Below are 16,620 nucleotides of genomic sequence, written 5' to 3' on the forward strand. Positions count from 1 at the left end.
AAAAATGAAAGAAAATCCTTCATGTGGGTAGGGCTTCACATAGCCGTGGAGGATTGTCCAGCCTTCTATCAGGTGAAGTTTTTAGGAGGCTCGACCACCTATTTACACCCAACTGGGCTACCTGGAGCAGGATGAGGATTCTCTCCCAGTGCTGGTGGAAACACTCGTGTAGCAGGAGGCTTTGGTGGTCTGACAATGGAGCAACTTTTGTCAGGAGTTAGGATGCAGTTTTGCTGAAAACAGCTTTCACCTGAAGTCTGGCAGCGTTGTATTCTCGTGTGTGGGTTCCTGCTATCTGAATTTATAAGCTGAAGTCCAATTTTTTCACCCCATTTTAGCCACCAGAATCAACTGGCATCTATCTGACTGAGATCGAACTGCAGGTATTCCTTTTTTTGCCCCGAACATTGACATACTTCCACATTTGTGGGTTGCCTAGTGTCCTCTTGTCATGGTGCAGTTACTCGGTTACACGTTTATATTTGGAAGATAAAGCTGAGATGAATAGTGAATGGGAACTTTGTCATCACGGCAGCTTGAAGACTTCTTTCCATCCGTTCAGCCAGATGTGAGGCTGTGCCAGCGGCTGCCATCCAGCACTGCAGGGGAGTTAGTGCCCAGCAAAGCGGCTCAAATAGTCCTGGGACGTGCCTGGAATCGGAAACTGCTTTGTCCCTGCCTAGAGCAGGACACTGCCAGAGATGACTCAAGTTAATGAAATCATCACCTTTTCCATGGAGACTTCTTAATCTGTAACCTGAGGACAGCACCGCTGACCCCACTTTATGGCTGAAGAGAGGAGCAGGAGGACGGCGTTTGTCCCAGGACCTGGGGCAGGGTTTGGAAGTTGTCCACTAAGGGCACACAGTGGCAGGTTAAAACCAGAGCTGGAGCTGTTACAGCATCCAGCTGTCTGCTCATGGGCTTGATGGCATTGCCATCTTGAGACGATAATTTAGTGGTTTTGACCTTTATACATGTAGGCATGCTAAGAGAAAGATGGTTTTGTTTTCCTTTATGCTCTGCTGACACTGCAGTGGTTCAGGAGTGATTTCAGGTGCCCTTTAGTCCTGCCTGCTGCAGTTCATCCAGATCCTAGAAAGTAAGGAGATGACTTTTCTCGTGTCAAAGCCTTGGGTCCAAGTCTCTGCTGCCGAGTGACTGCTGGTGGGGTTATTTGGTGGCTCTGCCTGTCGGAGGAGTCATGCTGACAGCAGAGAGCATCCATGGGCACAGCCCTGCTGTCACCCAGTCGTGCACAGAGTGGTGCTCAGCTCGTGGTGGCAGTGTGCTCGGTGTCAGCAGTACCTGTGAGAGTGGCTCCCGTTGTCCCAGCAGAGGTTCCCATCCTGGTCGCAGTACAGCAGGACGTTGTCCAGCCCCATGCCTGCTGCCCCAGAGCAAAGGGCAGCATTTTAAAAACCACAAGACCGATGCACACAGCTCCTGGGGACGATGAGGAATGGCTGTGTATGGGGTTTGGTTTTGGGAACGAGATCCTAGAGCTGGTGCAGTTACATGGTTCTTCAGAAAGCAAGCACCTTGCGGGGCCTTGAGAGCTTTCTGCATCTCCTTAGCGTGGCCTTGCGCTTGATAGGAAAAACTGAATAGCTTGTTTTCTCTGCAGAGAGAGAAGCAGCTCCAGTGACACGTCATTAACTCTATTTTTAGTCTGGCCAAGCAGAGTGCTCGGTGACATGGCTCTTGGACTTCTCCCCTGTCTCCTGAGTGACCTCCTGAATCCAGCTGCCTGTGCCCAGCCGTTAGTCAGCGTGGGCAGCACATCCAGCAAAGCCTCGGGAGCAGCTCTCGAAGAACACCGTGGCCTCGTGTCTGGGGTGGCTGTGGGTGTCCAGCAGCTGTGTGTGCAGTATTGCTGGTGTCCTCCTGGGCTCTGCAATGGGGCTGTGCTCTGGGAGAGCCCCGTGTATGGATGAACCGGAGGCTGCCTGCTCATCCCGAAGGATGCTTCCCAAGCAGCACCCTTTCTGCATGCCCCCTTTGACAAAATTCCCTACGGAGTGATTAAAAAGGCAGTGTCTGAAGTATTTGATATAACAAGCTCAGTGGTCTGTCGTTTATTAAATACACATAAGACTTGGTGTTGAGTGCCTTGCCAAGCATGGCTCCATCCCTCTGTGAGGGTGGACGGGGGCGAGGCAGTGAGCTGGGTAGTGGAGGGCTCCCAGGCTCCTGGTGCTCTCTGGGCTTCTTTCTGTGCTGTGCCCTTTCTCAGTGAACCCCTGACGTTGTGTTCCTGAGATGTATAACAAGATTGGGTTTGTTTTGGAATTGTTGAAAGTTCAAATTTAATTGAAAGCTGAGCAGGAAAGTCGGAGTGGGTGACAACCATACAAGGAAAAAAGGAGCGAGTTGTTAGCTGTCTGACAGGGCAGGCCAACAGACCCAGGTGCCCTGACACCAACCAGACCTGTTGGGTTTTGGGTGCCCTGGCGATGCAGACAGCCCCTTGGATTTGGGAGATGCGGATTATATTTATCAGATTTGCCTGAAAAGGGCTCTTGGTGGGAAAACAAGGAAGGATGACTGGTTTGTGTGCAGAACAAACCATCAGTGTGTAAAGCTTTCCCACGCGCTGCAGACAGTGCTCCCCTCCGCGTCTGGGAGGAAACAAGTGAGTGGGACATCTGCAGTGATGTGGGCTGGCAGTAGCGAGGTGTGACCGTGTGGATGGGCTGCAAATAGTTGCCTGCATCTGTCCTAAGCACAGTCTGTCATTAGAAACATCGCCCTGGCTTTGGTTTTCTCTTGCCCAGCTGCGAGGCGGTCTGCTCACGTGTGCCAACTGCAGTGGGTGGCCACTGGGGAACAAGAGGAAGGCGTGCTTGTCTCCGTGGGATGTTTTTGGTTTGGGTTCTGGTGGTGGTCTCAGCTCTGTCACAGTAAGCAGTGAGCAGGGCAGTGACTGGCAATGGGATCAGCCAGAGCTGTACCCCGAAACAAGAAACCTGCAGCCTCCTGGTCACCAAACCTGACCTTCAGCAGGTGTCTCCAAAGGAAGCGCAGAAATGGGAGGTTCCCACTGAGGCATGAGGTGGAGCAAAACCAGAGAAGTGCTCAAAAACTGCATCAGGGCTCAGGGCAGCTGCGTGCACCTGATCTTCCATTTAGCTCTGGGAGGCTGGGGGAGGCAGTGACTGCAGGCACTGGCAGCAAAACTCAAAGCGTGGTAAAAACAGGCAGGGCCAGGCCCTCCTGTTCTCCAAACAGCAGCAGCCAGCAGTCACCTCGGGTGTGAGGAGCTGCAAAAACAAGATAATTGCAAGCTTGATAAATCACGTCTGGATCCTCTGCAGCAACGTAGGTTCAGATGAAGAAGTCACTATTTAAAAATCAGTGTTTGTTCCCATAACCAACCTTTTCTCCTCCTGGAAGGCAGTTGGCACGCAGGCAAGCACATAACATGCTCTGCCCAGAGATAACCAGCACAGCAATGCAGCTCGTCCTGTTCTTACATCTCATGTTGGAGTTCTATTAGCGCTCTTAAAGCCTTGCCAGCTCCTTCAGATCAGGCTGTGCCTCAAGTGAAAGCAGGCACAGAGCTGGTTTGAGCCGCTGAGGGCTGGGCACACGGAGGACCTCGGGCGCCGGACAGGAGGCCTCGTGGCATCGCTGTTCCTGCTGACGCACGTCCTTGGCGGTGCTGCCCAGGCCTGCCGCTGCCCCCCAGGGGAAGGGCGAGCCAGGAGGTGTGTGCTGGGCTTCTGCCCTCTGCCAGCCAGTGGTTTGTGGGGTTACGTTTCATTTTTTCTAAGGTAGCTGGCCCTGAGCCCACGGTGGGAACGCCTCCCCGCGTGCTGAGGGTCAGGGTAGCGCAGGGGGACCCTCAGCATGGTGTCAGTGGGGCTGCCCCTCATGCACTGATGGCACTCGTGGCACCGCTGTGCCTTGTCCCAGTGAGAGGTGTGGGGGAAGCGCTGGCACTGGGGAGGATGAGCTGGGTGGGTCAGGATGTCCACACCTACATCAGCCTGGTGCTGTGTCAGCTTCGGGTCCCTCGGGTCCCCGGGCGAGGCAGCAGTGTCTGCAGGAGAAGGTCAGTGGCATTAGGCATCCCTCATGAGTTACTACGTGCAGAAACGTGGTGTGCAGGTCTGGTGTTTAATCACAAAATCTGTGAGCTTGACCGGAGGCCAGGGATTTCGGAGTTTTTAAATAATGCAAATGTGTGGACAACGATGGTTGTGTGGTAAACTTTGTTCTCTTTTCCTCACTGTGGAATTGTCTCTAAGGTACACAAATGAAGAAATTCCACGTCAGGAAAGCATGCATGTTTATTCCTGCCCCATGAATAGTGTGCTCGTATTCCTGTAACTCACAGAGAGGATTTTATGTGTGTCTTGAGTCTGATACTTAAGAAATAATAATGTTGCTGCCTCTTTTCTCAGTGCAATCCAGTGGTAGCCCTTTGTTTTGGTGATAATCCCGGGCTCCTGTGCCCGGGGCTGGGTGGGAGCTGCAGACCAGCATCAAGGGGCTCAGGGCTGTCACGCCTGCACTTCTCTGAGATGGAGCTTCTCTGCAAGCTGCCCCCCTGGAGGAGGAAGCCCAGGGATGAATCTGCCGGACACGGAGCCCCCAGAGCCCTGGATCTTCACAGAGCTGACTTGGAGCCTCCCCTGGCTCTGTGCACGTTTTTCTTGTGGCTGCGGCGCGTCTGAGCCGTGCAGTCGGAGATGGGAGATGGGAACCGTTACAGGGTGTGATGTGCTCTTACTGGAAACTTGAGAACAACTGAGTAAGTGAATCACAGCTTCCCCTCGGAGCTGTGCGAGGACTAACAGGGGAAAACCGGCAGCTTTCCAGCGCCCAGCTCCTCGGGAACAGCTCGAGCCAAGAGGAACGAAGGGAGAAGCAGCACCACGGCCTCTTCTGTATGTGTCCTGTGTGAGCTGGGGCCCCTGTGTGCAGTGAGACACACCTGGCACTAGCATCTTTGTCAGTATGTGTGAACTCACCTTGCAGAGCCAGTGAAAGCCCCATGCAATGCTGCAGGGACTGATCCTGCACCATACAGCTACCACAGCGAGCCTGGAGTCATGAGCATCTGCTGGAGCTGCTTTCCTGCTTCTTAGAAGGGTAACAGCCATATGGGAAATAAAAATCACCTCTGTGGTCGTGACCTTGATGATGTGCTGTAGTGGGAGGTGGGCAGTGATTTCCAATCTCTGCCCCAGGAGGGACTGAACAGATTGGGGTGAAACGCAGCGACGTGCACATGCTGCAGAGATGTGCAGCTGGTGCCTGCTCACGCCTACAAGCTGCACAAGAGCAGGTTGCAGCATCCCAGATTGGGCTGGTGCCCCTCGGGGTGCTGCTCAGCCCTTTATAAAGGAGCAAGTAGATGCCCAGTAAGATGCAGTTCTTGCAACTTGAAAGTAGCTCTGTAAATGTGGAGCGAGACTTGCAGATCATTACCAGGTGAAAAAACACTTCAGTAAAATGTGCCAGCATATGCAAGTAATTTCTGGAAAAATGATATTGAGTCTTTTTGAAAACAAATTGTGGGATAAAAGGTGTCTGCAACTTTCTTTATTTTCTTTCGTGTTGTCTTGTTAATGGGCCTGTTTCCCATGAAGCCCCATGTCGAAGGCCTAGCACTAACCTGGGTAAAGTTATTTTTCTTAGGATTGTTCTTGCAGCCATTAAAATAGAGCAGAGCATTGTTAATGCACAGTAATGATTTCCACATAGCTGACTTTAATCCCCTACAACACATCTGAAAACACTTTTCCCGTCCTTGAGCAGTAAATTAAACAACTCGGAACATTTGAGCGCGGTGTCTGATCTCTCACCCATTACGCTGGAGAAGTGTGATTAGTTTTTGCTGTTGCCTAAACACAGAGCTGGGACTGCTGGCAGCACGAGGTGCCTCGGGGTGGCCACAGTGACCCCAAGGTCCCTGCTGTGCCTCCATCCCAGGGTCCACAGGGGCCCCCTGTGCTGGTTGTGCTGGGGATGCTTTCCTGAGTTAGCTCGTGCTCCCCTGGCAAAGGGGGGGGGGTCTCCTCCTCACCAAGCCTCAGAAGGTTTTCATTTCGCTTTGGTAAGGCTGGCGATTTCCCCAGTCCCCTTCGCTTTGTTTTTGAAAACGCCAAACAGAACCTGAACTGTGCCATATCGGTTTAATTTCAGAGCAGCTCAACTGGAAACTGCAGCCGAGGTCAGTCTGGGTTTGTTCCGCCCTTGCTGGAAGCTGCACAGGGCTGCGTCCTGCTTGCTCCGGCGTCTTCCTTACTCCAAAAACTGGTCGCTCTACAGAATTGGTGAAGCCCTGGAGTTTAATCATTAAAAATGCTAACTACAAATGGTCTTCTGCATGCAAGCCTGCGGTCTGACCATGCTGTCCTTAAGTGTACAGACACGATGACTTTGGAAGCTGCCAGTTATCTGTGTCCCAGGACAGCCACCGTGGCTTGTTGGGGTGCAGTGGGCTGGGAGCTGCGGCGTGGAAGTGGCGGCAGCGCCAGTGCCTTGGCTTAGCATGGAGAGAGCTTGCTGTTGCTTATCGCTCTTATCTCCTGGAAGCCGAGCCACTTTATGAATCTCATGTCTTACTCGTTGGCAAATTGAAATCTTCGGGGATTTTTTTTTAAGCTGTATTTGGCGTGTGGTCTTCAGAGCTGCGCAAACAGGAATGTCATAACCGCCCGCTCCTCGGCGGCAGTGCGAACAAACAGCAGGCTAGTTCAGCACAAGGGGAAAAAAGCACGGAAATTATAACCATGATTTCTGCCAATGCAATTAGGCATTCTCATTGTTCTGAGCCTCCAGATGAAATTCTTAACGTGGAAGCAATATACACAGCACTGGGTGACGGCAAAAATGGAGTCGGGGTTGTTGGGAAGGCTGCCGTTCCTGGGAAGGTCAGCTTCCTTTGTCCCAAAAAACAACAGTCTGAAAGACCCATTTAGAAGGAAGGGTCCCAGCCTGCAATCAAATAACTGTAGTAGAGTGTTTATCAGAACCAGACATCTTTTTCGAACTGTGACAAAGAGCAAGCTCTTTGTTGAAAAAGCAGTGATGGTAGGGACCCTGAGTCCGTAAAGGAAGGGCTGCATGCTGACAGGTTTCGATACAGGACACTGGAGGTAAAACTTTGCATCAAAGATTCCGGGATTAAAACTGCTCCTTGTTCTTCACACTTGGACTCTGCAGATAATTAAACCAAAACTGAACCCGGTGTGCAGCTGGGGCCAGAGTCCAAGGAGGGATGCTTGGCTGCAGCGGGTGATCCCAGGCTATGGGAACTAGAGCTGCTCTTTGCATTAAGTGGTGCGTGCAGGCTGTGAGGTTAAACACAGCAATCTGCTCTGTGTGTTGGGTGTCTGATCTTGTCCTTCATCCCCATGGAGGGTGAGAAGCAGTGCAGAACAGGAGCAGCTGGCTGGGGCGGCCTGGGGGAGCTGTGCCCGAGGCTCCTGGTTGGGAAAGAGATCAGGGAAACCTCCTGGGAAGCCTCTGGGCAGTGACAGCGCCCTGGCCTGGCAGGACTGAAGGTGCTTCTGTGAACAGAAATTGGGTTTTAGGGCCTCCTGTCTGCAGCACCTGGGTGGGAAGGGTCCAGAGTATTCCTACAGGGTCACACAGCCTTCTCACTGGAAGGCATTTGTGTTACTCCTGCTGTGTTCTAGTGTGTAGTTTCTGCCAAGTTGTATGTGTATGTGTGTTCTTGGATATTTTAATTTTTTTAATTTTAATTTTAAAGCTGAGTTTGCTTTATGTCCTATTTCAGAGCTGAAGGGAAGACCTGGTCACCCCCTGTGCTGGAAGATGGGAAGGCGCAAGCTTACCGGATCAACATCGAGCCCGAGCCGCAGGTACGGGGCAGGAGCTGGTGCTGAGTTTTCAAACATTGCTCGTGGTTTCCCTCTCCATGAAAGTCATTTGTGTTAGAGGCTGTTCCATAAGAGCTTGTTTCAGTGCTCACAAAGCCCCCATGAGCAAATGGTGTTGGCTTGGCTGTGTGGCTGACTCCTGGAGCTGGGCTTCCCGAGCATCTCAGGGTCCCGAGGCCCCCAGCCCTCCCTCAGTTCACTCCAGGATGAACAAAGAAGCAGCCAGGGTGATGCTCTGAGGGGTGGCGTTTGCTTTGTTCCCTTCAAGGAGGAGTGAGGAAATGCATCAACAGCAGGGAAACAACCAAACGATGAGCTCGGCTGCTGGGAGGACGGGGCCGGGCTCTCCAAGCACCACCAAGAGCTCCTCAGTGCATTCACACCCCTGAATGCGTTGGCCATCGCAGCCCTGTGACACATCCATGGGATCCGTGAATGTTTTGCATTCCCATGTAGTGAAAACAGTCAGCAGACGGGGAGGGCATTTGCTCGTGCCACAACGTGATGACCCCTGGGATGGCCATGTCTGCCAGCCTGCCCCGGTGCCACAGCGGGGACACTGCTCGTCCCTCTGCCCTGCTGGGTGATCTGTAGTGTTGGCATCAAGTTCTGGCTGCGGTGGTTTCATTAATCAATTATGGCAATCTTTTTTTTTTTTTTGACAGGGTTTTTTAATAGACTTTGATGTGCCCCAAACCTTATGAGTAATGTTAAATAAGGAACAAATGTACAGCAGTTCCACTGCCAGATACAACATTTCTGAGGTTTAATGCAGATTAGATTTGATTCTTACTATTAATATATGTTACATGTGGATCTTTTTTAAAAAATTAGTCAACTGCATAAAGCATAATGAAGGGGGCAGCGATGGATTTCCCTCAATCCAGACCTACACTGGAAATGTCTAAATCTGGAGGAGTCAGTGGCTAACCAGGCAGCTTTGTGGCAAGGCCCCAGAAGAGGTGTGGGAGCAGGAGTGAGCAGGTACAGTGAGCACGTTCCTGTTCTTGCTCCTTCCTACAGCTGCAGCCGGGTGGGCAGCAGACCTGTTCCTGTATCTCCTCGCTCAATGTCCTCCTGAGTTCCTGGCCACTAGCTGTCCTCAGCCCTGGGTTTTTGCAGACATCCTCGGCCTTGCCTGATGCTAAGGGTGATGGCAAGCCCCAGGAGCACAGCCCCTGGCAGGAGCTGTCCCTGGAGCAGAGCTGGTGGTTGTGGATGGAGCCCCCCGGGACCCGTGGCACCAGTTCAGTCCCTGCAGCGACCTCGTTTGTTAGGTAGCAGGAAAGAAAAGGCTCGTTGTAAAGTAACAGCTTGGCTCCGAACGTGCAACTCTGAGGTGTGTTTCCTCGCATCTGGAAAAAAGCGCTCTGCTTTGAAACATGGGGAAGCGGGGGGGAAATCCTGCTGGAATTCTGCCCTCAAATTGCACAAATAGATCTGGGGTTGTCTTTGCAAAGGTTTATTGTCCTGGGAAAAGATGTCTTGAAAGTCTCAAAGTTTTTTGACTTCTGGCTGGAGTTCCCCTGCCCTGAGACGTGAATGTAGGCAGAGTGACTAAATTCATGTGATTTCTAGGAAAGCATGTATCCCATAATCTCACTGTAGTTTATTGTTTTAGGTTTATTATTGTGGAAGGTGTGAACCGGCTGATAAGCTCTTGTGCTCTTTGTCTTCAATTCTGTTGTGGTTTGTCAGCTGAGCTTTGTGGAAAACCCCTACTCCGACCAGGAATGTAATCAATCCTCCTTATTAAAACTTTGATTAATGCCATGACTGCAGGGAGTAATTGCCATTGGAATGGAAGAACTTGGAAACTGGGAGTGCTGCTTGCTCACATTTAGCAGAAATGTGAATCATCTCAGTGAACTAACACTTAACTGATAACCAAAGTATTTTTTGTACAGCACAAGGCTTTCTTTAATAGCTAGAGCATGTAAAGAAAATGATGAATTTGGTGACATTCACTGCGTCCTAACAGGGGCTGTGTGTTTGTCCTGCATGAACGTGAGCCACCCAAGCCGTGCAGGGACATTGGGAGTAGTTTGTGCTCCCCAGGGAGCCGTGCCCTTGTTGTGTAGTTCCCATGGTGTGGATATGGCATCACTGTTACGTGCTGTGACCTCCTGCCCAGCTGTGAATCAGTCCTGGCCGCCCCATTTTAGCATCGGGAGCAGCGGCCGAACCTCTCCATGGCCAGGGAGAGCACAGCACCAGTGTGTGGGATGGGATCGCTTCCTGAAAATCCCCGTCCTCGGCCGCCTGCGGTGTGAGCCGTCCAGTCAAAACACGGCCATGTGGTGCTAATAAAAGCGTGGGATGTTTGTTTTCTTGACCGGAGCCGTGCTGCTGGAAGTGACAGCTTTCTGGCCATGCTGGGCCGGCAGCGCGGCCTGCGAGGCAGAGCCGTGGCCACGATCCTCGCCGGTAGCTTCATGTGCCTGGGGTGAGCGGGATCGCAGTGAGTTCAGCTGGCAGTGCACATACAAGTCTAGCAGGGGATGTGTGTGTCCTCCCAGATCTGGGCACTTGGATGGAGCCAGGGCTGGAGCCTGGCCTTCCTCTCGCCTGTCCGCAGCCCTGCAGCAGGCGGTTATCGCTGCGTCCTGTGGGAGTGGTGCTGTGGTGCCACTGTGTCTGTGTAATGTCACCAGTGTGGTTGTCACAGGAGGGCTGGGCACATTGGCTTGGTGCTCCTGGTTCCCTTTCTGTCCGCCTTGGTTCTCCCTTGCACCATGCCCAGCAGTTGTGGCTGTCCCAGCCCAATGCAGTGCTGTGAGGAGCAAGAGCCAGCCGTGCTGTAACGTGGGATAGTGGTGCAGGCAGCATGGGAACGCTGTTTCTGCTCCTCACTTCATTTTTTAATTATAACTTTTCCCCTATATTATCTTGTTTTGTGGTTGACTGTGGAAAGCAGAACTGTGGCACGGAGGGATCATGAGCACAGCCCCCAGGATACAGCCAGCTGTGGGCATGTGCCAGCATCCCCGGTGGTGGGGCTTGGCTCCAGATGGCTCCACACAATTACAAGTTCTTCATTAATTTATTTTCCATTATGTAAAAAGCTGTGAGGCTTACCAGGAACCGAGCTGTATCTACAGTGTGGCAGCACAGTCTTTGCTGATGCTATAAAACTGCTAACAGCTTGAAAAGGGTCTTTTAATATTCTTATGTTAACCTTTTGGTCTCATTACGTTGTCTTAATAAGGATGAATTACTTCTCATTTGATTAATTGGCTTAGAGAACTGCTTCAAATTCTTACCGTGTTGGTGCTGTGCAGGGAACTTCCGAAACCATATTTGCAAAGGGCTTTTTGGCACGGGCCATCCTTATTTTTGTAAGTCTGGGGTTAAAGCCCCCTGGAGAGGGGGGATTTCTGTGCAGCTGGGGTGATGCCTGCTGTAGGGAGAGCTCGAGCCCCCGTGGCAAACCAGCCTGCAACCCCTTGGAGCTGGAGCTTTGTACAGGCAGTGAAATGTCTGCCCGTCCTTCAGGGAAAACAAGGGATGAGATAATGCCCTGGCACGGCGCTGGGCTCCCGGCGCATGGGAACTCCCAGCGTGTTGGTTGAGGGCTGCGAACAGCAGAAACATGCCCCGTCCTGACAGCCCCTGAGCTGGAGCCAGCCCCGCGCTGCAGGTCCTCGGGCAGCGTTTCAGTCGGGTGCCCTGGTTCTGTACCACCTCCAAAACTCGCTGATCTCATTCACCAGGTGGAGGAGCTGCTCACGGGCTGGTGTGTGCTTGGGGGCTTTGTTCTGCGACCTAAGATTGAATCGCCTGAAAGCAAATGAATTTCCTCAGTGTGGTGTACTGCGTCGAGCTGTAGTAGCTGTAAGCTTTTACATGTAATTCTCTAGGTACTTCTCATGTAAGTCAGCATCTTAGCAAGCGAGCTTCGATGATCCTAATATATGAAAGAGGAAAGAACAACTTGGGGATAAAGGGAAAAGAAAATTGGAATTAAACTTCAAAATGGGGCTTTCTTCTATCCAAGCAACTTAAATAGTTTGCTGTCATTGAAGGTAAATAGGAGCTCTACTAAAATAATACCACCTTGGGTTGATTTAGGACAAAGTGGGAAGTACCACTGGATGAAGAGCTAAGATACATGCTGGTTCTGGTTCCATGGGAGACCTGGTGGCTGGGGCTGTCTCAGGATGGAGCTGAGACATTTAGGCACAGCCTGAGCCCCAGCACAGTGCACCGTGTCCTCACTGTGTGGGTGCTGCAGCTGCTCTCATCTCCGAACACAGTGGTGCCTGTGCCGAACGGCTTCATCTGCAGAGCTTCGGCTGAAAGTATTCTAAAAACGCAGCAAGGATATCTTGTGTCCTCTGACTCGACAGAGCACACGCTCCCCGGTTAGCCTGCTTTTTATAAAAGTGTTAATAAAGCAGAGACATTGGTACAAAGCCCTCCTCTGTCTGCTTGTTAAACACAGCCTCGCACCGCTGATATTAAAAACATGCTGCTGGAGCTGAGGCAGGCAAGATAAATGGAAACACATTTTAATCATTCTTGCCGTTCTTGGGTAACTTTTTTCCATCGCTGTGGATTTTTAAGAGACAGAGGGGAGCCAGGTAGCTTTGCAGACAAAGCCGTACCATGGCAGCTCGGGTCCCCTGGGAGCTCCCTAAGTGATGCCAGCCCTGCAGGCACCGAACCCAGCGCTTGCTCCTTGTCCTGCAGGCAGCTCCGTGCCCTTTGCCAGGTGATGTTTCCCAGGTGGAGATGTTCCCCTCGAGGGGCTGGGCAGCTCAACCCAACAACAGAAGCAGTCGTGTGGCTCCCTGCCCCTTTGCTCATGGGGAGGACTTGTTCCTCGGTTGGAGGTGTGCATTACAAGTGCAAAACGTGCAAATATAGAGCTAGAATATTTTCCTAGCTAACCCCAAAAGCACTCTTTTTTAATAATGCCTCATTTTATATCCCAGAGCTGCTTCTCCTGAGAGCACTCCTTCAGCAAAGGGTCACTGTCTTCCTCCCCCCAGAACAATACTGGATGTTGAGAAATCCCCATCCCTCACTTGCAAATGGTACAGAAACTTCCCCATCCGTGCAAATGCATTTCAGATGACTGCTGTCAAGGCTGCCGTAATGCTGTCAGAGGTGACGCATCGCTGAGCACTGGTAGGAAATGTTCAGCTTTTCCCTGCCTGGTGCTTTCAGTGCTGATGTGCTGCTCTCAGGCAGGGCTGGTCTGGGTGTTGGTGTAATTACTGCCCTAGAATAAATCACGGCTGCTGTACGGAAGGGTGTGCACCTTGGAAATGGGGTTTTGTGGCTGAAAATTCACACCAACGTGAGATTTCAGGGCTCACCTCAACCCTGCTCCATGCTCTAATAATTAAATTTAAAAAAAGAAATGCAGTGGAGGTTTGCATGTGATGCTTTTTCTCGTAGCTTGCAGGGGTTTAACAGAAACTGCAGAACACAGCACAGAAACACTCGCAATAAATTGTGTTCCCCCCAGGACCTGACCCTGCTCGTGGGGGCCCCGCTCTCCCCTGCCTGCCCCGGGGCTGCGCCTGCTGGGGGCCGACCCTGCAGCCCCCAGAGGGGCCAGGGCCAGGGGGGTCACGCTTCACACGAACACTGCCTGCTGTCTCCTTAACCCAAACGCCCTCTGGGTGTTAAGGGTTTGGGTTTATGTTCATCTGAAAAAGGGTTTTGGTGTTCGGCTGATGTCTGCAGTGAGCAGGACGTGCTGCGTGGGGCTCTCCTTTGTGCCGAAACAGGGACTTGGCAGGATCTGTGAAGTCCGTCTCATAAAATAACTCACATGCTCCGTTCATCCAGCCTCAGACAGCCGCGCCAGCCCTGTTTCCTTATCTGTTCATCTCCCGAGCGGAGCTCAATAGCAGGGATGGGCTTACCGAGCTTTGCAAAGCGAGGCTGGAGCCTGCTCCTTCCATAAAACCCGGCCCCTCAGCAGGGCAGCTGGAGGGCCCGCAGGGAAAGGAGAGCAGACCTTTTTCAGGGAACTCTTAAAACGTGTAGCTGCTAAAATGTACCCTTTCCTGCAGATTAGGGGAGCTTTTGAGATATGTGTTTGCCACAAGCTTCTTTTGGGGCCGTTTCCCAGGGAAGCTCCTTGTGGCAAGTCCTGTGCATGGGGGGGGCTGTGATCTATCTGCAGGCCCAAACCTTGGCCCCAGCTGCCATCTTCTCACTGCTTTCACCGCCTTATCCATCCACCTCTTGGTCCTGAGCTTCTTAAATCCACTCATGCTGGGAGATAAGCAGCTGTACTGCGTGGACCAAGCTGGAGAATCGCTCCCTGCCTGTGGACACTGGCCACAAAGTAAATCTGTTTTGTGCATTAAAACAAACACAGCGCTGTCCGGCCTGTACCTCCTCGGGAATTAATATGATTTCCATTTCCAGGACTTCTGAACCTATCTCTCAGAGGCAAAGCACTGAGCTTATTGCTGAGAAGCTGGGGAGGGGAGAGGAAGGGAGGGCTGCGTTGCATTTGTCTTCTGGTCAGAGGCTGAATTTCAGCCCTGAGGGGTGTGCCAGCACGTGTCCGCACACCTACCTGCTTGTGAGATTGGCACAAAAGAGGACTTGTGGTGACTTTGCCCACAAAAGGCTGGAGCCTGGGGAAACTGAGGGGATTTTGCTGGAGGATGATCAGCTTTCGCATGAAGCTGCTCTGGTACAGCAGGGCTGGGTTGGCCATGAGGCTCCCTGCAGCCACAGAGGGTTTCTTTTGCTCTCGGATGAACCAGGAGCTTCTTCCTCGGGTACCTCGTGTAGCATCACCAGCCTCCGTGTTTCCTAAAAACCAGGGGAGGAAGGAGAAGGAGGGAGAGGGAAGCCCAAAGCTGCTGGTGAGGAGCTGGAGCGCTCAGCTCCGCTGCCATCATGGGGGGGGGGACACCAGCAACCGAGTGTGGTCACACAAGAGGGACCTCTTCGAGGTGACCCCGTGGCTAAGTGGTGCTTTGCGGCGTGCAAATATCGAGGCTCTTGTCGCTAACCCAGCGTTTTGGCAGCAGTCGTCCTGCCGATGCTGACTGCTGACATTCTGCTTGGAGGAGGACGGGATCTGAGGCACATCAAACGGAGAGCTGCTCTCCTCCGAGCCAAGCTGTTAATGACCTTCAGCTCTGTTTAAGTCTGGTGCATCGCGTGTTTATAGCGAGAGCAGGACTGGCCCCCCTTGGCTTAGCACAATAAACATCTCGCAGCCGCTTTCCCAGAGCAGCCGGGCGCCCGCAGGAGCTCAGCACCATCGGTCCTGTCCCCATGGACCCTCACGCCCGATGTGCCCGGGGGCCTTTTGGCTGAGCCTCCTCGGGCCTGCAGAAGGCTCAGAGCTCCCCTGAATCAGCCGTGGGCTTACGTGGAGGCTCTAGGAGCCAGGACGAGCCTCTCAGATCGGTGACTTCAGTTTTAGTCTGCCTGACAGGCTGCAAGGTGAGCCCAAACGTGTTGTTTGTGCTCCTGGGCTTTCAAGGGTCTAACTGAAAATGCTGTGAAGTGAATGCACTTAATACGCTTCAGATCATGATGTGAAATCTTTTGTCCTTTAAAGTCTTTTGTCCTTAAAAAAAATATATTATTTTGTCCAAAATTATATACGTTTTGTCCTAAAACCTTTGGTTTCTGGAGCTAAAGGCTTGTAGATGACAAAGGCTGAAAGGCAAACGGGGCATTTTGCAGAATGTCTGAAAAGGAAATAGCTTTTTTTTTTCAGGTAGGTTGGACGTATTTTACAAAAGTGTATCGGGACAGAACTACAGCTTCCCAAAACTTAAGAAATTAAATCTTGTGCAGTACCTCCTGTGAGTGCCGAGGGCAGGTAGCTCCTGGCAGGCTGCACGGCGCCGCTGTAAGGAGCACGAATGAGGGCGGCTGGTACCGAGGGTGGCGGAGACGGCGAGCACGTGGGAGATCTGCCTGCCAGGGGAAGAGCTTAGCTTTAAATCCTTGATTTAAAGTCTTCCCAGTTTTGGATCCCAGCACTATTCCTGTTAAGCAGGCAGCCGGAGCTGCATGCTTGCCTTGACATATTTTAAAAATCCAAACAGATTTATGCTTTTTGTTGACCCTACAAGAGTTGGTTACAGAATAGGATAAACTCTCCCAAAGACAGACAGACTGAGACTAGTTCTCAAAACCTTTCCAAAACTCGTGGTTGGCTGCACACTCCTCCTAGCTATGGGAATGCTTATTCAAGCAGTGATTAGCTTGATAAAAGTATTTAATTTCTGAGTCTTCTCTTATATCGCAGATTTGACTAAAAAGCAAGCCGGGGGAGCAAATATCCCAAATTATCTGCTCCAGTGGAGTCTGCAGCACGGCTTTAATGAGCAGGCGAAGCAGATCTTGTTCTTTAACCAGAGAATGTTTTGGCTGGAAATAGCAAAGACCCAGCGTATATTTGTATTTCTGTTGAAATATTCAGCCTGCTTCTTATAGTGCTCTCCTGGACGGTTCCTGGGATTGGAAATGAGATATTGTAGCAGGGTCTCTCTGCAGGCACCAGCCCCAGTGCTGATGGATGCTGCGTGTAGCTCAGCGCCTGGGGACGGTCCGTGCCGTGTGGCTGGAGGTGGCTGCAAGGTGACGGCTGCTGTGCCCCTCGGGACAGGAGTGGGGTGTGCAGGCAGAGCTGTGGGGTGTGCAGGCAGAGCCATGCGGCTCCTGCTCCCACCAGGCAGCTCCTGCAGTGTCCCTGCTTGTCACTTCCGAGCCCTGAGCACGCAGGGGTGAGAGGAGCCATTCGGGTGCCTTTGTGCTATCCTTG

The 16,620-nt window shown here is 52.0% G+C and overlaps 1 protein-coding gene across 1 annotated transcript in view; it reads left to right on the plus strand.

Annotated features, from left to right (window-relative positions):
* Positions 1-16,620, plus strand: part of PDLIM4 (PDZ and LIM domain 4) — a gene marked incomplete at its 3' end in the record, with an annotated part of 39,362 nt that overhangs the window by 13,904 nt on the left and 8,838 nt on the right. Inside the window, exon 3 of the mRNA XM_084295269.1 lies at positions 7,757-7,841. Coding sequence (XP_084151395.1) covers positions 7,757-7,841 — 85 coding nt within the window. The remainder of the gene's footprint in view (positions 1-7,756; positions 7,842-16,620) is intronic.

The sequence above is a fragment of the Netta rufina genome (assembly GCF_964035555.1).
Source record: "Netta rufina genome assembly, chromosome: 14".
NCBI lineage: Eukaryota > Metazoa > Chordata > Aves > Anseriformes > Anatidae > Netta > Netta rufina.